Genomic DNA, 22,392 nt, shown 5'->3' on the forward strand with positions numbered 1-22,392 from the left:
CCCCGCGTGACGGAAGTGGTCAGCTAAGTACGATTAGCTCTGAGGCTGTCCAGTCGTGATTGGCTCGCCACTCCACCTAAGTTCCTGGGAGCCTCGACTATCGACCATGGCTGAACGATGGCTTCAAGCCCCGAACGGCCTCGACCTTGCCTCTTTGTCCTTGAGCTGGAAGATAAAGGTGGGTAAGCTCTGCAAGACTGGAATCGAGCAAACGTATCCCTACTGTACAAAGATGCTTCTTTTTACTCGACCAGCCGTTGCCCTCACTCTTGTCCTGAGCTCCTTGACTGTATGCCATGGAGCTGTTTTCAAGGCGCCGAAATGTGTTGGCGATATTACCGAATTTCCAAATTGCATGAAGGCGGACGAGATTGCCAGAAAATGCAGTAACAAGTCAAAGCAAGAAACCATTGACTGCTTCTGCACCCAGGAGCTTCTCGATGCTTATGTTGGGTGAGTATAGCGGGTGGCATAGTCGACGATTTGGCTAATCATTCCAGGTGCAAGGGCGAATTCAGGCAATGCGTCTTGGGAAACTCATACGACAGTTTTGTTGAGGATGAGATCGCCAACTGGCAAGATGCCTGTGGTCCATATCTCCCAGACGACATCACAACTCCAACGGCAATCGCCGCGACAAGAACGTTGGATGAAGACACTTGCCAGACGATTGCCGAGAGCTGTGCCCAAATGACCAAGTCAATCACCTCGTGCTCTTCCGAGTACACCAAAGGAGCAGAACTCACGAGCTGTCGCTGCCAAGAGTCGATTGTTGCTCTAGCCTCGGTGTGTATCATTGATGGGCCCGAGTCTTGCATCGGAACGAGTGTGGCTAGCAAAGACATATGGGAGTACCAGAACTGTGCAGCTGCCACTGGAGTTTTCGAGACGTCAACGGTAAGCATGAGAAGCTGGTCTTGGGTATGTGGCACTAACGGTGAAGCAGGACAAGGGCCCGGTCACCGTAACGGCGGGAGCTACTACTGCTGGGGATGCGCCACCCACCACTCTAACCTTCGGTCCGGGTGCTACTGCTGCGACTACAACCTCTGGTAGCAGCTGCTTGAAGTGTTCAAAGACAGGAAGGGGTGCTTTGGGTGCTGTTCTTCTCATGGTGGCATATGCCTCGTTTGCCTAGGACGGAGAGCAGCTGGTGGACTTATTGTAATTCGTGAAGTATTGTACATGACTGAATTATGTAGCATTTTTATCCCAATGTTCTATATCTAGTTCGAACCACTCGGTTGCAGTGCTGTGAAAACATGCCTCCTCTTCTCAGGGGCGACAAGTGTTGGTGCATTCACAGGGCTGCGTCAGGTTTGTTCCTTGCAGGCGGCTAGCTATCCGAGAACCAGGCCTCCAACCCAATCATATAGAAGCGCATAATCTCTTCAACTATCACTCACGTAATTCGTTCTCGGGTGAAAGATCGCTCTCATAGACTAATGAGATCTGTAGTCGACATGTCAGACCTGAGTTACGGGGACTGTCATATTTGATCACCAGCAACATCGTATCATGAATAGCACTCGGTCCGCTGGCACTAACTCGAGCCAGTCATCACGTTTTTATGCGAAATAACTCACCCTATGCCAACAAGATGATAATTGTCTGGCTGGTTAAGCGGCCTCTTCCTAATATCAGTATACGATGGCAAACACACCACGATATCAGTTTCCAACTAGCCACTAAATCTACGTGAGCTTGCCCATAGCCACCCTGCGCTTAATACAAGGGCTCTACAACAAACATTCCTATTCGGGGCGCACAAAAACTCCCCTCCACTCTCCGGGCTGAAGGTCAATGACACCAAGATCCTGCATGGCAAAAGCTAAAGCCACCCATGCCAAATGGCAAAAAGAAATGATTTGCCGTCAGCAAGACTCGAACTTGCGTTTTCAGTGCTTCAAGAGACCACAAACTGATGTACTAACCCCTATACGATGACGGCTTGCTTGTTGTCTTGGCACGGTTGTAATTCACTTTCTATACCCCGGGAACGAAGTGCGACATGGCACCCTGAAAAGGACCAAGATCTGTATTAATACCTACCCTTCGAATCAATTGAGCTCATCATGTTGAAAGCAGGTTATCACCTCATTCCAGATCATGATCATAGAGGTTTAGCGTAGGGTTTTGCCCAGTCTGATTCCTCTTCCCCAACTGCGGCCATCCTCGGGATGAGGCGATTCAGAGACTCAGCCCAGCACATACGACCATACCCACCGGAAAATACGGGATCCCGTCCGCTCTCCCATAGTCAAGCCGGTGAGGGGCGGATCAGTAGTTGGGTCGGTGACGACCAGCGAATCCCCGCTGTTGTATGTCTTTTTGCGGTTTGACCTGTTTTGTCTTCTTTTTGTCGTTCATCTTAGACAGGCCCAGCTGCAGGGGTAAGTTGAGGTGTCAGTCCCACAAGGAGCAAAGTTGATTTTTACTCGGCAAGATTTGTGGCAATAGCCCTTCCCGAATACCGAAAAAGGGCCTCTCGAGTCGGGATCTGTGGACTGGAGCCTCTTTGTGAATACCCACTTGGGTGCTCTGTTGAGAGGCGGACGGGGCATGATCAACCGAGTCTTGCCATCACGAGACAACAACACAACAAGGTACCTTTTTGAAGGTTCTGCCAGATAGATTGCATTCTATACCTTGAGTGTCCCTAGAGAAGCTTTAGCTTTACTAGGGCCTTTGTGGTTGGACATGAGGCTCCGCCCCGGCCCCGTCATCTCGTGCCCTTGATCTAGGGTAGGTTATGGATGACATTGCAGGTATTGGCTGCTCACCCACCAAGGACTAGACGACATATGCGGCCTGAAGAAAAAGAAATGCCAAAAGAGAGAGGTAAAGCTCCTACACCGGCATTGTATGTGACTTGTTTGTATCTACATAGGCAAAAACAAGTGTTAGGAATCCCTCAAGACGTCTCCGCTAAATTCGAGGTTTTCTCTGATCCACCAAGTTGTGGCACAGCCAGTGGAGCCAATTTGCCCTGTCTGTTCGATCGCAGATGAGGCATTTTCTTCACGAAAGGCAAAAAGAATAACTTGATGAGACTGGGACTCGAACCCAGGAGGATTGCTCCATCAGGAATCTTAGGTTGTTAAGGTGACCTTAACCTGACGCCATAACCAACTCGGCCATCTCACCCGTTGTTGATGCAGGGGATAGTGGTATTGCAGGTTGAAGGTGAGAGGCAGTGTCACTTTGTTGACGATTGGACAGGTCTTTTCCTTCCCCATTCATGAATAGATAGAAGGAGTCTTGTTGTTTCAGCCCTGACGTAATAATCTCCTGTTATTCTCGACTCTCGTCTCATCTCTCCCGCACAATCCCGTTGCCGAATGCCTTGCTCCCTCCGCGCCGTTCACGGAGACGTCACGTGGTAATGGGCTGATTTGAGCCGCCTCTTCCGGGTCGGTCGGCTAAAGCGACTTCGGAAACCCCGGAGTCGGACGGAGATGGGGAAGCATGGGTACAGGCATGGCAATGGCATGACATGGTTGGGGTGCGGGGAATAATGCGGGGGACGTTTCCAAGAAGGGTTGCTCTCCATTGATCCGAAAGCGCCATTAGCCGATAACAAGGCCGAGAGGTTCAATTATTGGCACAGGTATATTAACCATGTCCATGCCCATGGTTGTTATCGATCAGTTGAGTTGTTCTTATCTCAGACCATATCGACACTTGATCACACTACACTACCTACACACACAGACCACAGTCACCACATCATTCATCATGAACTCCACCGTCAAGACTCTTTGCCGCACTGCCGTCGCTGCCCCTCGGGCTCTCCGTCTCAGCGTCAACCAGACCAGACGCCTTAGCAACACTACTCCCGATGCCGCCCATGGCCGTGAGGGTGCGGTCCACGACCCCATCATGGACAAGTTCTGGCGTGCGGAGACTGTCTCCCCCGCGGCCCCCACCGTGAAGACCTCCGCCCCGGCTGCCAGTCCTTCCACATCGACCTTCACTTCTCGCGACCCTCCTCTGGGTACATCTGTTTTCGAGCCATCCATTGCCCCTCGCTGGTCTGAGTAAATGGTGTCAGTCTCCTTTGGGCAGCTATTCCACAGAGGATGATGCTTCGCCCACTGGGCATGGCTGAGCCAAGCACCCAACCACCCAACATTAGGCGATTCCTATCCCACCCAGAACGCCTTGAACGAAGAAGAGAATGGGGATAGTACCCCGCGACTTCATCCGACTGATACCCCATCTACCCCATTATATCAACCCACGTTCGACAATGGTGGTTGGGAGACTCCCGCCAACACCACCAACACAACACAGGTTGACCAGGACACAAAGACACCTTGGCCCTTGAATGCGGCCGAGTGAGTCCAAGTCAACATGATCTATTCTGTCTTTCAGAAATACCCATGTATATTGCATTATTAGGATTGCTGGGATTGGGAAACCACTGGTCCATCTACTGGCATTGGAACCAGGAACAAGGCCCTCTTTTAACCGAGACCTAGTGAGGCTCTCAGTTGGCCAAGCTGCTTTTTAGCGTAGCGTGATGAATTCAAATGAGTTAAACTGTTAAACCAACTGCTCTGTGTCTTGATCCAACATGTGCCGTCTGTGTTAAACCCACTTATCTTTATGCATTCAGTTGGAAGCAACGGTGGCTGACAAGCGTAGATGCAACAGATACCATGGTATTCAGGCCATGTTTGGCACTGAGCAAGAGAGCCAGCTAATCACCCCATTGGTGCTTTGGTGTGGAGGGGTCAGTGACCTTGAATTTCGCAACCACGCTAACTCCATGTCTGAATAGGCTAATCCCGAAGACGTGGTCAAGTTGGGAAAAGAAATCTCCCAAAAGGAAGAAACAGAGAACCACTACATTATCTGCTTCTCCTGACTTGCATTCACTTCGACTGGCATCATCGTGGAGTGCAAAGACCTGGCAAATACAGACGATAGCATGTGCATTGCTGCATGGTTCCACTGAAAGGGTGAAACATTACCCAGCCGTTCAGGCGCGCACCTAATTCAGGTCAATACTCAAAAAAGGCCCATTTCATGAACGAATCGAGGGATGCGGATCAATCGCATTCATCCCGGCTCATTCTACTCGCTCATGAGAATGCGTTTCCTCTGCGATGATGAAAATACTGATCATAAAAGGCTGATGCTGCATTCTTAGACTTCTCGTGTTCCCCAAAGCCCAAACTCTTTTATCCAACAACTAGAGAATTAAGCTCAAATAATCTGAACCTTGGCACCATGAGCAGGACCAATGTCAGATTCTAACCCCTTGCCCTAATGCACATTTATCTCATGGTCAAACTTACCATCGCCGTGGGATCGGTAATCTCAGCTTCATTCGGTCCGAGGCGGTGGCGCCGACATGAAGATGCAGGTCCTGTCCCCTAGTAACTACTCAGCGCAGGCGCATGGAATTGAAGTTAATTACTCGGGCATTGCCTATATTTCATGTGATTCTTACTATTGAAACAGGGTCGATCAATACCGGATGGTTCATGAGCCGATCAGCAGGCTCTATGGCTAGGGAAAACGCTGTATTGTATGCATCACCATGCATCAGTAGTTCGTTGCGCCAGCTGAGCTTGTGAAATAGAGGGAGATCAATATAGAGACCGTCTGAGCAACGACTTTTTCATAAATACTCGACCTCGACGCTCTCTCATCTCAGGAAATCTGCAAGTTTTTGTCACTCGTTGTCTACAACACCGTACATTCGCTTCATCTCTCATCGCAGAAGTTTGTCTGTATCTGTCGTTCGTTTCTCTTACTTCGATATGAAGTTCTTCAGCGCCGTCTCTGTCCTGCTTGTCGCAATGGCTAGGCCGTCACTAGCAATGCCCAGCGCAAACCCAGGTAGCCCATCTCCATGATCATGATTACTGTTCTTACAACACCCAGGGCTCTCTCCCATTGTCGACTCCCCGAATCTGGTCGCTAGAGCTCCCGGTGATGAACCCACCACCACTGTCAAGATCCCAGGATCTGATGTAAGTCCTCCACCAGTTGATTGATACGTAGCTGAATGGTGATTAAGAAAACCACGACAAAGGAGCCGCCTGCAAGAGGTGACGGCTACTTGAAACGTTTTGTTCAAAACACGCTCGACGAGATGAACTCTGTAAGCCAGGACACCACCCAGTACATGACTTGGCTAACAGATCAGGGTGAACTTAACTGGAACCTTTTGGCTCAAGACGCTGTCAAGGTCTCTGGCCAGATAATGAGCTCCATCGATTTGAATACCATGGTGGAGGACATGCTTCGACAGATAGCCAACTATGTCCGCTATTTCGCGGTGAGTCTTCCCGGGTGAGAACAAACCAAGTCAGTGGCTAACATGACAATCTCAGAAGGGGATGTCGCCTGTCGATGCAATTCTCGAGATGATGTTTAGCGTTGTCAAAGCGCTCCTCGCCAAGGTCAGCCTGAACACCCTGGTGCAAATGTCCATGTCCGTGACAGGATACCTTGTATCAGCAATGGACTTTGACTCGGCGATGAGGATCATCTTTGAGTTTTTGAATGGAATGATCTAGTCGGTTTGAATACCTGGGAAGGGCAAGGCAACAAGGTGCTTTAAGTGATTTTGTGAGGTACGGCCATAGTTCAGGGCGCAGCTGGTCTTTCGTTTTCACCTTTTGAAGTCATTTCACGCTTTTTCATTGCGTACCTGTTTTCTACAAACGGATAATAACAATTCTATCTATTCGATGATCCATCTCGCTTTCTAGAGATTGAAATCTTTCATTCGTCCACCCTCAAGTAATCCTTCAGAGCTTCAGTCAAAGCGCTCCCTTCCCGAAGCGGCACCGCCTTGCCCTTTGTAGTCAGGCCAACTTTGTTGTGCCAGACGACTTTCATTCCCGCGTTTGTCGCGCCCTCAACGTCTCCAGCGCTGCCTGCGACAAACAACACCTCACTCGCCTCAAGGCCCATGGCTGTTAGAATGGCCTGATATGCCTTATCGACCGGTTTATAAAACCCACTCTCCTCAGCCGTAATGGTGATATCGAATTTGAACGGGTTGTCGACTTCCAAGCTGGCATGCTTCTCAACTTGCTGGGTAGCCAAATGCCCCAGATCTTTCGAGCAGTTGGTCACCACACCGAGCTGGAAGCCTTGAGATCTGAGCGCCTGGAGTACGGAGGCAGCTTCGGGCCAGGGCTTCAGGTTCTCCCAGTTCTGCAGCAGAGCATCTGGAGCTGAGGTCGGCAGCCCGACGTCAGAAGCAGCTTGCCTGACGAGTGTTTCATAGGGGACGTAAGCGCCTGCGCCGAAAGTAATTTCGAGATAACGACCACGCCAGCGTCTGCCTTCATCTTCACTCTTGGAGGGCGTCGACGCGTCCCACAGTGTCCAAGAGTCGAGAAGACCGGTAAGGAGATCGAAAATGATGGCGCGAGGCTGCCACTTGGGGTCGGATAGTGTCATGATAGGATGAATAGGGTGAGGTTTGGATGTCTTCTTGCAGAGCCAAAGTTGGTGGGCTTGAATAAGAAAACTAGTATTTATATGCCACAGGCCTCGCTCCCGCCAAATCAAAATCCCAGCAAGAACTTTGACGTCATGCGGTATTCAGCGAGTCTGGCGGATTCGTTGACTAACCTGAGACGCAGAATGATGAAGGTTGTCACCTGACCTTGTCGTCGCTACTGCACACCAAAAAAGGTAAAGTCCGTAACTATGGACAGAGTGGGGAACAGAAGTCTTGGGTAGGTTAAGAACCAGCAGGACAGGTTAATAGGAGATTAATTTATTAGACCCATGGAGTTCTTAAGAACAAATATTAAACAAGCATAGGCTGTGAAGCATTAACCAAGGCATAATGACAATTTGAAAACCCCACTCCCAAGAAATATCTTGTTCTATCTAAACCGCCTCAACAAACAACACTATTCCATAGTCTCAAACGCATGAACTCAGTTACTCAGTCCATGTTCCCTGTGACACTGTTGAAGCCATACCGAGACCAGCTCAAGTACTCTGCACCTCGTTTTCAAAGCTTTTGGACGTGGTGTCCTCTTGTAGAGTGTCACTTCTTGCGAAGTCTTGCTGTCGTGTTGTTCGTAGCCTCGCCAGCTTGTTGAGTGTCTGGATTGGCGAACAGCAATTTGAGCATGTTGTCAACTGCGACGTCGGGGTCCATGAAGCTCCAAAATTGCTCCAAGCAAAGCAGTTTGAATGCCCTCAAAGCGGTAGCAACTTTGATTGAATCTTCATACATGGTGCCCTCCCGTGCGAGCGCTTCCTCAGCTTGTATGATCTTCTGAATGATGCGAAATACCAACTCTTTCTTCAGTATGGGTGGTTAGCTGGAGCCTGGGTACAAAGAGAGGCGATACTACCTTGCCATCCGTGTCAGAATATGGGAGTGGTTTCCTGCATACTTCACAATCTTGTCGCCAGGCTGCCTTGTGGAATTTGCAGCCCTCATCTGGGCAGGTACGCCGGTGTTGAAGGATGTCGTAGATCGACACCATGAAACACTCCTCAGGTGTGAGTTCGACCATTGTGTTGTCCAACCCGTTGGTCTTTTGTTGGTACTTTGGAAAGCGTAAAGAGTTCGTGGACAAAGGAGGAGTCAGGAAGGAAACGTAAGAGGTGGTTCATTTGGGGAAAGAGTGCGGACTGAGGAGCAGAAGAGAAGAAATGAACGGCAAGCCTAGAAAAGGAAGTGCTACGGATTCCTCCAGGGAACAAGACGAACTCGGGAGTAGAGGAGAAGGGTGGTGGTTGCGGAAGGGGTCCCAGAGGAACAGGAGTAGAGGCTTTCATTTATCTTGATGGAGGGCGGCTCGCCCTGAGAGGTGTGATTGAATTCGTCCTCGTAGTTTATCTGGATATGAGACGCTGATGTTCCGGGTCATGGCCAGTTTCTTTGTGCTTGAAGCCTCTGCTGTTGAAGATGCGACAGATGGTATGAGACACGGCTGTTCGTTGAGCCCCGCCGCTGCCGCCACAACCGACTTATCATCCACCGAAAGGGCAACATCTGGAAATGGTATGAGCGCTGGGCGGCCTCTCATGGCGGTATGCCTCTATCAGTAACCCACCACCTGTCTTGACATAAGTTAATGGCAGCAATCAATTATAGGTTCACGTCAACTATCGCACACGTTATTGGACCTTGGCATGGCGACCAGGGCCTTGGGCCTCGTGGCATCTCTGAACCGACGTTACGGTCAGGGACCTTGTTTGTTTGTGGCTAGCCTTAACCCTGCTCATTCCCTTTTAAATTAGCCATGTAGTTAAGAAATAGTACTTCTCCAATAATTTGCATGCATAATTTTATTATTCCAAACACTAACAGATCGACAAGCATACCTCGCTCTCCTGTAGGATTGTGAGCCCGATGGCGGAGTGGTTAACCGCCTAGGCAGGCCTCATCAAGTGGAAAGGATATTCTCGAGAACCACCTCGCTCCAAGGCGTCGATTATCTCGCTCTTCCAAGCCACCCTGTCTTCTTCATCATACTCCCAGACCTCCTTGAATAACCTGAGCCACGGAGGTCTTCCCCCGAACCTCTTTTCAAATTCATATTCTTTCTGCCGCTCTTCTGGAGTGAAGATTTTCTCAGGCAGTTCACGAGCTATTCGAAGAGGGGAATACACCCTCAAGATCTCGTGATCTATCTGGATGATTTCAGTATCGCTAGGGTCAGCACCATGAGCAAGCAGCCATTCAACTGCATCAGGCTTAAAGTCACGAATGGCAAAGAATGAGCGGCCGGAAGCTGAATGGAAAATGTTCGCATTTGTTGAAGATCACATCGCTGTCCAGCGGTGCGCTAAATTCATAGCACCTTTCGAGAGCCGCGACGTTGCCCGTTCGAGCCGCGGCGTACAAGGGATACCATCCATGGATTCTGTCAGTTTGTTTGTACAGCTCAGGCAATAAGGAATTATAAAACCTCTTGGACCTCTTGATGAGGTTCAGGCAGTGGGCAAACTCGACGAAGTGCGAAAAGATTTGGAGGAGAAGCTCGTCGGGCAAGATAGAGAGCCTGTCTCGGGGCGGGGGTTCCTGGTCCGGAATATCAATTACCTTAGTCGAAACCATGATTTGGATCAAGGATGATTTATTTGGCTGTGATGCCTTTTAGTTGGTGATCTTGATGTTGACGTGATTGGCTTGGATTTGTGTCTTCTGCTGATCCGCAGTCACGGAATCGTGGAGCGGAAATTGTCTCTTCATATCTTTATTCGCCTGTCAGGCTGTCTTTCACAAGTGCCTTGATTACTTGATCCTCAAAGACGTGGGCTACCCTGTTCTTCCCCCGGGGTGCTTTGTCAATAGCTACCCGCACCGCGGGTATGCCCCCTGAACAATTTCTGTGAACCCACCTCAAAGAAAAGGACAAAGATCAATGACGCGAACGCTGCCACCGTTCTTCTTGACGTCGCAAATTGAGGCTGGGCCTTTGTTTGTGAGTATGCCCTCGTGGCACTAAGGAGAGTGATCAGCGACTGGGCTCATTGTTTCAACTATCCATCTAGTTTTACGCCACTGGAAACGCTTTCGCCCAGAGATTTCTAACATGAAGCTATTTAGCTACTGCATAGCAAGTCAGCATGGTGCCTACTGCGCAGATGGCGAAGGAGGGAGGACAATATACGTGTAGATATTTAGATCAACTAACAATTTGCCTATCATTCCAGAGTCATTAGGAATCATGCTCTTCTACCTGCAACTATCTATCCGTACCAACTGGTCTATCTCCTCAGGTTCTCCAAGGTGAGAATAGGGTGGTGCTCCACTGATCCAGATGAGGCAAAAGCTGAAATGAGCGGATGTGCTGCAATCAGATGTCAATCAGACGGAGACGAAGGACAGCGATAATCCAGACCAACAATGCCCCTCTAATTTGACAAGCCTGTGATGTTTCATGTCACGACGTACTTCTGGAGTATGATCGCCGAGCTTGGGCGCAAGCAATTAAGCTTAAACCAATGAGGCCCTGTTGACCAGGGGGCTGAATCAATAAGAACATGCCAGTCCCACTCACTCTAGACATGGGGTCCCTGTTTCAGCTCAAGAGTCGAAATGTGACAAGTAATTGGGATGGGTTGGCGTTAATAAACAGCCCGCTTCCCCTTAAGGTGCAGTCGCTTCCGCCTCTTCGAAAGAATCACACATTCAATATCCATTGCTATTGCCGCCTAATCGTGTCTTGTGCCGTCTCCATCACCAGAAACTGTCCACAATGACCCGCTCGCTTCCTCTCCTCGTTGGGGCGTTTGCTGCCGCCGCGACCGCCGAGACAACGGCCTATGTCAGCTTCATGATGCCCGATTGGGATGGAGAGTATCTCTCTGCATCTGTCGTCGGCGTTGAAGGTGCTGCGACAACTCTTGCTGTTGGCTGCAAGGGCATCACCCTGGACTGGAAGATGTGCGATTCCAATCCCAAGACAATTGTCGGAGGACCCTCCACCTTGTCCATCAACTGGGTCGACCGGAGTGCTCATCTGTATGATGACGTCTTGTACACCCGGTAAGTTATGCCAGACACAGGCGTTGGCAAGTCAATTAATAGCCTCCCCCCAGGTCTCAGGATATCCGGTGCGACATCTACCCCGAGCAAAACACAGCGACCTGCACTTCGACCGACATTTCCGTGATCGATGGCAAGAGAACTACCGATGTGACGATTGAACAAACTTCCGGGCCCGGCGATTACTTTCACCCTGTCGCTATCACTGCGGGCCTCGAGAAGCTGAATGGCAAATATGACGATGAGACAACCACGGTCCCTACCACGACCGCCCAACCTCAAAGCACCAGTGTCGAAACAACCGCATCTGAGATGTCGTCCGAGGTTGCAGTCGAGACTTCCTCTGAGCTTCACATTCCATCTGAGCCTGTTGTGCCGACTCAAGCCACCACGCCCTCCAAGGCCCAGGGTAATGACACCGCCAAGGCTACGTCCACCTCAGCGCCTGGCACTAGTCCAAGAACTCCCGTCGAGGTCAGTGATGCTATTGGCCTGGGATTGGCCCAAAGCGCTCTTGTGGCTGGCCTTGTTGCTCTTATTGGGGGCGCTGCCATACTTCTGTAAAAGATTGTAATATGGATTAAAGGGCATGCCAAAACGCTCTGTTTTGAGCCCCGGCTATGGTTGCCTTGATTCAACTCTGTTACAGAGGCTATGATTTCTATCGCTTTAGTAGTCAAAGCTATAAATATAATTAACAAGCATTTGGAAAGCCTCATCGAGGTTTTCACTTGGGAGAATCAAGTCATATACTCCCGGAACGCGAGAATATGCTAGCTCAGCTTCCTCCACTTCAGGAAAGTGAGAATTACCACACTCCACCATGAGTCGCCTCAGGGGCTCGTAGATTCCTGTAGATTCCGTGTTTAGACGGGCCTCAAAGACGTCGAGACTTGGCGGTGTGATGAAGACGTATCGAGCATCGAACCCGGGGATGGCCTTAAGCTGCTCAACGCTTCGCATATCAACGTCCATGACCACTATGCGCCCCGTTGCTGACGCCGTCGCAATGGTTTGCCTCGATACCCCCCGGGAGTGGTCACCGTACGTACCATATGTGGCGAATTCGCCGCTGGAGGTCATGTTGAGGAACTTATCCGAGGATATGTAATAGTGACTATCCAAGGTGAGTTGTCCATCGATCGGTCTATTGGTGGTATGATGTGTGAGGATTATAAAAGAGGCAGGCAAGAGGTCCCAGAGCTTGCGCATGAGGGCATCCTTTTCTAGTACTGAAGGGCCGCATAGAATCAGAGGCCGTAAGTCTCGAGGCGGCACTAATGAAGGTATGTGGTCAACAGATCTATCTATGACAGCATTTGCTCAAGATAGACGTACTAGTTGCAGTCGATGCGGCATTCAAGCTGCGTTCCATACTGCCTAATACGGCGAGGCACTTTAGAGTCGGCTTGGCTTGAATATGGAGAGAATGTTGATGAGTTAATGTCGGGTGATGGAGGATTAAAGCCAGGTCGGGTACTCGGCCTAACCTATATACCTGCTACAACCGCAACGGGGAGTTTCAGATGCTTGACGATAGAGTCATACTTGTTTGTTGAGGAGACACCTGACAGAGTTTGAATTGAGCCCTGCCACTTGCGCTGTCGCCGCCTCAGCAAAGTTTCGTGCGAGACTTAAGCACTATGAAGCATTGAATAGCATTGTGAAGGCACTGTGAATTAGAAGCCTGGTCATGGCCACTTTTGGTGCTTTGAACAATGAACAGAACCACGCCAGGTCTGAGCACCATAATATTCGAACATGTCATGCCTGCCTATTGTCACCATCTACACACGAAGGTGGACAGAGACTTTAAACTTGGCCCACGTCAACAACCTACCTAACTAGAAGCCCCTTAACAGCAGCGGGGACAGACGCTGGGGTGGTGGGCACAGGCTGCTGTGGGTCTGGGTGCCTCAGGCACTCATAACAAGTCGGGTTCCACCCCACAATGATGGAGGTCCATCGCTTGCACAGGCTATCGCAACTCCATAGTTGACTCGACTCGCCCTTGTTCTGATCCTTTGTGATATCTTCAACATGTCCAATGCAATCGCTTCCGCGTTCTCCCGCTCCTCTGTTCACCTGGGGACGGGATAGTCCCTCATATGACCGTGATACTATCATTGGTCCACGCTTTGAAGCAGCTTCCCGTGAGCAAACAACGAGACGCCCCTGATGGGCAAATGCGTGCGAGAGATGGGCTGTAGCCTGTACAGGTGATGAGCGATGGAAAACTCTGCTCATCACCCTCTCTTGCGTTGAACAGCCCGCATCAACATGCTTGGGGCCAAGTCGCCACCAGAGCCCATGTCCCGGATCGTCTCGGCCAGTCACTGTGAGTTCTCCTATTCTTCTGACGTGGCCTATCTTGGGAACCAAGAGCTTCCTCTGTTGACTTCCAGACAACCTGCTAACTCCTGCTGTCTTTAGCTCAATCTGAGCCTGAAATCGACGGCCCCCAGCCAGTATCCGACCAAGAGCGTTCCCCAGAAGCATTCGACGATGATTTCAAGTTCGACTTCCGCGACATTGCATCCGAGCCCGACACAGATAGGAGCCCCGGCGCCATTGACACGGCCGAGGGCACTGCCTTCGAAGAGGAATACCGAAGGACCGACGGAGCCATAGCGTCTTCTGAACGCGAAATCGCTATTGCAGCCCTCTCCACGCTTGCCAACGAGTCAACTCCAAGCCATACCAGTCCCCTCCCGCATTCGACCGATGACCCTTCCCCGACAAAGGCCCCCGAAGACTATTACACCATCCAAGACTTGGTTGACCATCGAATCGATCCCTCTGACCCAACAAGGGTCGAGATCCGAGTCAGATGGGTGGGCGTCGAGGTACAGACCTGGCAGGACGAGTGGCGTCTCCAGGAGGATGCGGCTCGCACGCTTTACGCCTACTGGAGGGCCGAGGGTGGACGCTGTTGTGCTCTAAACCTCGGCCCCGACGCCTTATACCATGTCTTCCGGGTTCTTGCTAGCCGTGGAGAGGGCGCCAAGCGGCAGTTCAAGTGTCAGTGGGTAGGATATCCTGCCACCGAGCGGCAGTGCTCGTGGGAGTTGGAGGCACTTATCAAGGTGATAGCTAGAGATGTTCTCGAGGCCTACCTAGATAGGGTGTATGGGTTTCGGTAGCTTTCGCAGTTGCACTCAATCATATATATGAAGATGATCAGGAACATGTGATCCCCTTCTCGTCTTAGGTGCGTGGGACGCCCTAGACGACCCTTTCGAGGCATGCTGGGTTGTGTTCTTGAGGATGCTGGAGAAAATGAAGAAAAATCTGCCATTAGATGTGCGTGATCTAGAAAGCCCACCTACCCTGTGAATGACAAGTTGTAGTTAGCATATTGCCCTTCTGTTCGTTCGGCGGGAGCTTAACATAAAGGCGGATAAGCCTGCCTGCTCCCTGTTCTCAGTACTCCCGCTCCCGTCCTGTCGGTCAGGCGCTATGATTCATGGGATCAAGATTGAGTCAATAGAGGCAGCCACATGCTCTCTGACTTGAGACCTGTCTTTCCTAAACTACGTGAGTGTCACTGCTGGCGTTTGCCGAGCCGCTCGGGATGATGTTTCTTAGTTCATCCCAGTTGCCAAATTTCGAGCCTCAACATTCTTCCCCATCTGTATACGATTTGCAGCCCATCCAGATACCCCTTCTACAATGTTCCCAGCACCAACTAGCGCCACAAACGGAATCATGGACAAGCACTTCTTGAAGCGTACAAAGTATGCTCGAGAACTTTTATAGCGAGACAGATCATGGACGACGTGGCGTGGCGTTGAACAATACATCAAAAGTGCTACTAGTGCTACACTAACAAACTCCACAACTCGCTAGCATACAAAGCTGAACCAACCTCCTCAAGCCTACAGGCAGTAATCGTGCTTGCCAGCCGAGTTCACCACGCATCCCTTCTTACAGAACTTCTTGTACTTGATGCTTCCGTTGGTGCCGCAGGCGAAGAGAGCGTTGGTGAAGTGCTCTTTCTTGAAGCAGGTAGTCTTGGTGGCTCGGGTGAGTTCGTCCGCAATGGTGGAGTAGTATCGGCCTGGGAGGGTCACCGTTAACAGTTGTCATGGTTGATTGTGTCAAGAAGTCGACGTACCAATGTCCATCAGGTAGTGACCGCAGTGATCAAGGTTAGGAGTGCAGTTTCTGGCCTCGCCAAAGGTAGCGAGGCTGGCCACGAGGGCAAGAGGGAGAAAGCTGATCTTCATCTTTTTGGAGTGTGTGATGTCGTTGACTTGAAGTTTAGAGTTTGCTTGGTGGTGAAGAGGTATGCTGGTGTTGATGCCCCAGAGGTATATAAGCTTAAAGCAAGCTCAGCTGGTAGTCAGGGGCTTCAGCCACAAGTCTGCCTTGTAAGATCTAGACTCTACGGTTAAGGGGTTTGGAACTGATCGGTTGGATGCCATCGCGAGTCGAGCATTATTGTTTCTCAGCCGCAAACGCCACTCCGTCGGACTGCGGACATGACGTGGGTCAGCTCACCGCATCAAATTGTCCCAGTAGCAGATGGTGAAACAGCCTCGAGGCCATTAAAGAGATTTTTTGATCAGTGATTAGGCTAAGACCGATCTTCACTGGCCAAGAGATCCTATGCAAGGGAGTCAAAAGATCAGACTTGATGCAGCCCTTTCACTGATAGGGCTGGTTCAAGATGACCCGAGGGCCCGAGACCCCCTGACAGCTAAACGCCTCTTTAGCCTATCTGCAGCTAAGCACTGGACTAGATGCATACCTTAATCAATAGCGCCAGCCAGCTCGCTAATTCATACTCTGAAGAGGAAAGTGCTGGGTGTTTACCGCCTCGGGGGCGTTGGACGACTGGAGGAATCTGATCCAAGTGATCGCCGAGCATATTTTTGGCTTCACATTTCAGGGACCTAAGATCATGTCCATTATTAGCTGTAGGGCTTATCCTGTAATTTAATTCGCATTAAGGTTTAGCAGATCTTATATCTCCCTGTATGTATTGTTGGATACCCATGCATCGGGGACCGTCTATCTATCTTCTGGCTCAGTTATCGAGGCAGTCGATGAGCATTGCATGGCCTGTTCACCCACCGTCCTTTCAATGCATGTGACTAAGGAAGTGTTATCTTTAGTCAAACCTCAAGGAGGGAAGCTCCGGTGGGAATGTCCAAAACTTCAAGGCTTAAGGACCCGTGCTGCTTGACAATGGCGGGTTTCTTCCCCCACAGGCGAGAGTGCCAAGACTGATTGTCGCAAGTCACTCAAGAGCGTCATATTGAGTTGTCTGCTCAAGTTCTGCAATTCCATTCTAACTCCTCAAGGCCAATCCAAACCCAGTGGAAGAAGCTCGACGTCGTACCCATGAGCCCTGATATCATCTAGCACCCATTCCATTGGGGCGAAATAACCCCCATCACTCTCGGGCACCTCTCGTCCCCCACCGCTCGAGATTCCGACAACGCGGCCGAACGAATCAAATACGCAAGACCCAGAGTCACCAGCGGCTGAGAACATCTCCCGTCTGCCTTCGCCCATGCGCCCCTTTTCTCTTAGAACGCACCACTCTTCATACTCCAATGTGACATTTCCGTGGGTTCGGCGGACAACGGACGCTGCCTCGGCGACTGATCCGATTGTCAAGCCAGTGGCTGCGCCGTGCTTAATTACCATGATAGCTGAGTTCCACGGGGGTGTGGCGGACCTGGGGTCTCTCAGCTCCTCTTCTGGCATTGTATCCTGGACTTCGGCGGCGTGGTTTAGCCGGTCGAAGGAAACCAGTGACCTCTTAACTCCGATACCAGATCGTGGCATTGCATGGAAACAGGCATGAAAACCCTTTTCTCCGGTAAAGATCTTGTTTCTTAGAGATGTCAATTCAGTCTCGTGCTTGCCCTGCTGCAGTTCGATCAATGCCCAGTCCCGAAGATGCCGGGTGCCAATTTTCGTTGCCCCGACGCCGTACGGAGGTGAAAAAACGACATGTCCGATGATGCGCGACACAGGATCATCCAGTTCTTGAAGCTTACGCAGCTCCTGCTCCCAGAGCGCCATCCTTGGCTTGAGACGCTGCCGTTTGGCATCGAGATTCACCAATTGCTCGGGGGTATTAGACTCTTTCTCCAGCCTCGCCATCAAGTGAATCTCATAATCAATGTTGGACTGCAAGTTGCTCTTGAGTTTGCAGAGCGTGTCGTCGCCAGGCTGAATGATGGACCAGCTTCCCTTATTACCGTCGTGTCAGTACTCTTTGTTGGGCACCTCGTCACTAAACACAACGCGCCGGCATGTCAACAGTAGTATGGCTCCATTATCTCTTCTGCGCAGGTAAACTCCCTTGGTGCCTTCGTGGGTTGGTTGATCGAATGGGGCAATCGATAGCCCAAGGTAATCGCTGAAAATCGCCTTGTTCTCAATGTCTTCGGCAGTTGTTCCAGGTATCTTGGATATTAACTTGAGTGCTGTTTTGGGTGCGTTGGAGGGGCTGGAAGCCGACTCCTGAGCACTCGGTTGATCTGGATTGGTCGATTTCGTCATCTTCTGCATGGCGACGGAGGATGTTCTGTCCATGGCCAAGATGTGACTGGCTGTGCAGAAGATCTGCCGCATTCAGAGGGCTTCGCGGGGGTTTAATGAATAATCACCACCATTTTGTTACTGTCTAGGAAGCCTAAACTCTGGTTTTGCAGCTTAAATGATGGTCAAGGTGTTTTCACTCCGCGACTACCATATCAGATTGACTTTTCAAGCCATCCAGCGCTCAACCTGACTTGCATTCTCATGAAGTTTATTAGCTTACTGCCTCTTCTCCATATTATCACTAGTTCTAGGGCTGGTAGTATAATAAGTGACAGTCTCGCACGAATGCTGGAGTCACTGGTCTTTCACTTTTTTAGGCCCTGATAGCCTACCGCGAGGGGCCTGTGGGCGCGTGAACAATGCCCTGGAAAAACCACAAGCGAGAAGAGGCGACTCTTCGCCTTTGGTCACGGGCAGTTTGCGCGTGTGACACCGTGACAAAGTAGGTACGTCAAGAGGCAACAGAGAAGTGGTTTGGGCTAAATCTGTCCACAGCAGGCTTCAACAGTGCGCAATGAGTCCGAGTCGAATTCTTGCACAGCCTCAATTGAGCCGGATTGGGGATGACATCACCGGTTGCCTCGGCCACAGTGAGCAGCTTCAGCCCTACGAGCAGGGGTTTGAAGCTATTAATAAAATACGAGCTGACCGCATGCCACGACATCACTAGATTGAACAAGATGATTGGTCACCATGAATAGGCAGCTCTTGATGAGCGATTGAGAGGTTCCTTTCATTTGTACCGTCAATTTCCATATATAGGACAATCTGGCTACCTTAAATATGCATTTGTCTTGAGCATTGTGCTGCGTTGAACCGATTTATCTCCTTGCTTTGCTGTGTTTGCTTCACATTCTCAATGGTAAGGAACTGATGCTTTTAGAGAATCGTCAATACGACCTGGGACTTTGTTGGAGGAACAGAACACACCAAACCACACAGCCAAAAGAGTCGAATTTCCACGTATTCTTTTCAAGGTCTTTTCAAAAGAGAGATCTCACGCACTTTCCCGTGAGGCAAATACAATATAAAATAGTAAGAGCAATCGATCAATTCATAGCAACAAAGATATGACCCGCGAAGAAGCCCAAAAGTCCTCTTGTCGAGGCCCGCGAAAGTGATGATGAAGGTAAGGCTCTGTGACCTCTGCCTCCTTTTTCTACGTACAAGAAATTGCTTGGCAGCCTAAAATGGCTTAGCACGCTTTTCCCCCAACTCAGGACACTAACAGCATTCTCAAGGCGTCGGAACTGGAATCGAACTTAGAAAGGGCAGCAGAAAACGAGAAAGAAACAGAGTGAGTTTGTGAGATTTTGCCTTGATGGATGATGGACTGATCTCCTACAGCATCAATACTGTGTATGGCTCAAATCCACGAAGCAGAGACGGCAGCACACACCAAGAGCTGCTCCAGAAGCTCTACAGCTCCTCCCACTACCACTTCAAGAACAGTCATCCTCAGCGTATCGACGGCACATGTGAATGGTTCACTAGCCACCCTCGGTTCCATCTTTGGAGAGACAGCGAACATTCCAGCCTTCTCTGGGTCACCGGAGAACCAGGCTGCGGAAAGTCGGTCCTTTCAAGATACCTAGCCGATGAGGTGCTGCGAAATCTCTCTTTGTGCTACTTTTTCTTCAAGGCGGACACTGAGGGACAAAATACGGCAGAGGATGCTCTTTGTTGTATCTTGCGACAGCTATTGGAACAAAGACCACAGCTTCTGTCAGACCGTATCTTTCAGCTTCTTGAAGACGATGGAGATAGGGTACGGGGCTCTATCCGAACATTGTGGCGCATCTTGATCTTGGCCGCGTCGAAAAACACGGCCAGTCAAATTGTGTGCATTTTAGATGGCCTCGACGAATGCCAAGAGGGAAGTAGAAGACTACTTGTGGAAACCGTCAACGGCTTCTTCGTCGAAGCCCGTACGACACCGAGGTTAAAATTTTTGATAACGAGCCGAACACTTTCACATTCCGAGCGACGATTGTACAAACCGACATCAACTATCCATCTAGGACGGGATCCTCAGTCAGACTTTGGGAGACTTGGGGCCGAGATCGACTTGGCAATTTCCCACCAACTGGCAGGTTCAAGGGCAAAACTGAACTTGACAGAGTCGGGGCAGAGGAAGTTGGCTACAGAGATTAAACAGGTCCCCGAACGCACTCATCTCTGGGTCTTTCTCCTCTCCGAATACCTCGCCAACTCCCCCAGTCAGGTCAAGGAATCTTGCGTAAACCTCCCCACAACCGTTGATGAAGTCTACGAGAACATTCTCTCCGCAAGCTCAAGGCCGACGAAAACGAGAAAATTACTACAAATCATCATGGCGGGAGTGCGACCTCTGACTCTAACTGAGATGGCGGTGGCCCTGGCAGTCGAAGAGGGCCACACATCACAGAGTGAGCTGGATATTGAACCCGATCATCACTTCCGTCAAACACTGAAACGGCTTTGCGGTCCTCTGGTTTCTGTCATCGACGGCAGGATATACCTGTTTCACCCGACTTTGAAAACATTTCTGATCCAAGAAGATGCCACAGGCTCCTCTTCTGAGACTTCGCTTTGCAGTCAAGCGACTGATGGTCACAGGTGGTCGTCCTCAATCTCCCTGAAAAGCTCGAACAACATGTTGGGCCGCATTTGTGCTCGGTATCTCCTCTTCACCGACGTTGAGGATTACTTTCAGAACCCCCTTGGAAACATCGAAAAGCTGCGCACCAAGCCACTGGAAGGCCTCTCTGAGAACTACCCTTTCCTTGGCTATGCGTGGGAGAACTGGGCGGTCCACTCGAGAATACCATTGGGCGACGATGGAGATGCTGATTCTCAGATACAAGAAATGCTGCAGCTTTGCTCACCGCGCAGATTGTCAACTCTGATTTGGTTGAGGCGGAAGTGGTGTCATCCAAAGCTGGATTCGGAGGACGTGACGAGACTCATCGTAGCATCTTACCTGGGACTTTCCTCGGTAACTCAACATCTACTGCGATTGGATACGACGGAGCCCAACGTGAGAGATGGCATCTTTGGCCGGTCTGCCTTGTCTTGGGCGGCAGGAGGTGGCTTTGAAGCTGTCATTGAAGCCTTTATCGACACACAAAGAGCCGCCAAGAGGAGAAGTTGGCTGAAGCGTCTCTTGGGTACCGGCGTCATCCAAGTGGATTCGAAGAGCAAGCCGCCTCGCACTCTGAGTGTCAGTCACCGACCATGCACTCCACTAGGATGGGCTGTGCGGTTCGGACATGAGACCGTCGTTAATCAGCTCATTGCGACCAACCAAGTCACAATCAATGAGAAGATGCTCTTTGATGCGGCAAGGGGAGGATACTTGGGTATCATGGAAGCTTTGCTTGGGACAGGTCAGGTAAGAGTCGACGCAAGAGACCTTTTCAAGCGAACACTCTTATCCCACGCATCAGAGTACGGCCACACGGGAGTAACCAAGTATCTGCTCTCACTCGGAGGCTTTGACATCGACGCGAGAGATGTGGCGGGGCGGACAGCAGTAACATACGCTGCGCGAGCTGGTGAAGATGAAGTCTTGGAGCAGTTACTGGCCACGGGCAAGGTTGACGTGGACTGCGAAGATCAAGTCAATCGTACACCATTGTGTTACGCGGCAGAGCAAGGCCAGGATATTTGTGTGGGATTACTACTGTCGACAGGTAAAACTGACGTCAATGGGCGAGACGAGAGAGGTGAGACTCCATTATCTCTCGCGGTCGGTCAAGGAAAGGAGGAATGTGTCAAGTTGCTGCTTGCTACAGGAAATGCAAACCTTGATACAGAGGATTACATGGGAAGAACACCACTTGATATTGCCCTCATACGTGGCTTTGAGGGATGTGCTGCATTGTTGGAACAGCAGAGAGGGGCCGCAAGGTGACGAGTTTGACAACGAGTTGTGGGGAAAGCGTGTAGTGATCTATACATCTGTAATGATAATATTTAATCTGTGAAGTATTCATCTCGTTCATGGTATTTGATTACAGGGCTTTTACGGCATCGTCGTGGAGATAATTGTTTGTTGCTCTTATGTTTGGCACTCCTTGATTGTCTCCCAACATGGAAGTATCGTGTCATCATCAACAACAATGTCTTTTCAGATGTTTCCCTAAAAAATAGCGATGTTAAAAACATCAAGCTTTCTAAAACTTGCCCGGTTGACTCAGGCCGATGGTCAATAAAGTTTAAGGGGCCGAACCCGGGCGACAGTGAAGTCAATATGAACCAGCAGCAATGGATTAAACCTAGGTAGCGAATGCAGAGCCCAACAAGAAGAATATTCTAGCATATTTGAAACTACTCAAAAAGGCGTCCTACTT

At 50.3% G+C, this 22,392-nt stretch overlaps 10 protein-coding genes across 10 annotated transcripts; 6 read left to right on the forward strand and 4 right to left on the reverse strand.

The window, feature by feature from the left end:
• Nucleotides 1–232: 232 nt before the first annotated feature.
• Nucleotides 233–1,138, forward strand: NECHADRAFT_82765 (uncharacterized protein; the record flags this gene model as incomplete). The annotated part of the gene is made up of 3 exons (XM_003049122.1): nucleotides 233–453; nucleotides 501–897; nucleotides 947–1,138. 3 exons carry the CDS (start codon nucleotides 233–235, stop codon nucleotides 1,136–1,138), a joined length of 810 nt encoding a protein of 269 aa, XP_003049168.1.
• Nucleotides 1,139–3,666: 2,528 nt separating this feature from the next.
• On the forward strand, nucleotides 3,667–4,565 carry NECHADRAFT_102749 (uncharacterized protein). The gene has a single exon (XM_003049123.1). The coding sequence runs from the start codon at nucleotides 3,739–3,741 to the stop codon at nucleotides 4,042–4,044; it is 306 nt and encodes a 101-aa protein (XP_003049169.1). The 5' UTR covers nucleotides 3,667–3,738; the 3' UTR covers nucleotides 4,045–4,565.
• Nucleotides 4,566–5,774: 1,209 nt separating this feature from the next.
• On the forward strand, nucleotides 5,775–6,536 carry NECHADRAFT_82767 (uncharacterized protein; the record flags this gene model as incomplete). The annotated part of the gene is made up of 4 exons (XM_003049124.1): nucleotides 5,775–5,853; nucleotides 5,899–5,987; nucleotides 6,128–6,295; nucleotides 6,351–6,536. 4 exons carry the CDS (start codon nucleotides 5,775–5,777, stop codon nucleotides 6,534–6,536), a joined length of 522 nt encoding a protein of 173 aa, XP_003049170.1.
• A 208-nt stretch (nucleotides 6,537–6,744) lies between these two features.
• NECHADRAFT_82768 (uncharacterized protein) lies at nucleotides 6,745–7,431 on the reverse strand (the record flags this gene model as incomplete). The annotated part of the gene is made up of 1 exon (XM_003049378.1): nucleotides 6,745–7,431. The coding sequence occupies one exon, from the start codon at nucleotides 7,429–7,431 to the stop codon at nucleotides 6,745–6,747; it is 687 nt and encodes a 228-aa protein (XP_003049424.1).
• A 601-nt stretch (nucleotides 7,432–8,032) lies between these two features.
• NECHADRAFT_82769 (uncharacterized protein) lies at nucleotides 8,033–8,510 on the reverse strand (the record flags this gene model as incomplete). Its single annotated transcript, XM_003049379.1, has 2 exons — nucleotides 8,033–8,293; nucleotides 8,388–8,510. The coding sequence occupies 2 exons, from the start codon at nucleotides 8,508–8,510 to the stop codon at nucleotides 8,033–8,035; spliced, it is 384 nt and encodes a 127-aa protein (XP_003049425.1).
• Nucleotides 8,511–11,204: 2,694 nt separating this feature from the next.
• On the forward strand, nucleotides 11,205–12,058 carry NECHADRAFT_82770 (uncharacterized protein; the record flags this gene model as incomplete). Its single annotated transcript, XM_003049125.1, has 2 exons — nucleotides 11,205–11,494; nucleotides 11,548–12,058. The coding sequence occupies 2 exons, from the start codon at nucleotides 11,205–11,207 to the stop codon at nucleotides 12,056–12,058; spliced, it is 801 nt and encodes a 266-aa protein (XP_003049171.1).
• A 105-nt stretch (nucleotides 12,059–12,163) lies between these two features.
• Nucleotides 12,164–12,869, reverse strand: NECHADRAFT_82771 (uncharacterized protein; the record flags this gene model as incomplete). The annotated part of the gene is made up of 2 exons (XM_003049380.1): nucleotides 12,164–12,771; nucleotides 12,833–12,869. The coding sequence occupies 2 exons, from the start codon at nucleotides 12,867–12,869 to the stop codon at nucleotides 12,164–12,166; spliced, it is 645 nt and encodes a 214-aa protein (XP_003049426.1).
• A 905-nt stretch (nucleotides 12,870–13,774) lies between these two features.
• Nucleotides 13,775–14,673, forward strand: NECHADRAFT_101114 (uncharacterized protein; the record flags this gene model as incomplete). Its single annotated transcript, XM_003049126.1, has 2 exons — nucleotides 13,775–13,832; nucleotides 13,928–14,673. The coding sequence occupies 2 exons, from the start codon at nucleotides 13,775–13,777 to the stop codon at nucleotides 14,635–14,637; spliced, it is 768 nt and encodes a 255-aa protein (XP_003049172.1). The 3' UTR covers nucleotides 14,638–14,673.
• A 1,471-nt stretch (nucleotides 14,674–16,144) lies between these two features.
• On the reverse strand, nucleotides 16,145–18,025 carry NECHADRAFT_82773 (uncharacterized protein; the record flags this gene model as incomplete). Its single annotated transcript, XM_003049381.1, has 4 exons — nucleotides 16,145–16,213; nucleotides 16,248–16,428; nucleotides 16,842–17,683; nucleotides 17,741–18,025. 4 exons carry the CDS (start codon nucleotides 18,023–18,025, stop codon nucleotides 16,145–16,147), a joined length of 1,377 nt encoding a protein of 458 aa, XP_003049427.1.
• Nucleotides 18,026–19,181: 1,156 nt separating this feature from the next.
• On the forward strand, nucleotides 19,182–21,953 carry NECHADRAFT_82774 (uncharacterized protein; the record flags this gene model as incomplete). The annotated part of the gene is made up of 3 exons (XM_003049127.1): nucleotides 19,182–19,187; nucleotides 19,258–19,355; nucleotides 19,406–21,953. The coding sequence occupies 3 exons, from the start codon at nucleotides 19,182–19,184 to the stop codon at nucleotides 21,951–21,953; spliced, it is 2,652 nt and encodes an 883-aa protein (XP_003049173.1).
• Between the last annotated feature and the right edge of the window lie 439 nt (nucleotides 21,954–22,392).

The sequence above is a fragment of the Fusarium vanettenii genome, assembly GCF_000151355.1.
Source record: "Fusarium vanettenii 77-13-4 chromosome 7 genomic scaffold NECHAsca_9_chr7_10_0, whole genome shotgun sequence".
Lineage (NCBI taxonomy): Eukaryota > Fungi > Ascomycota > Sordariomycetes > Hypocreales > Nectriaceae > Fusarium > Fusarium vanettenii.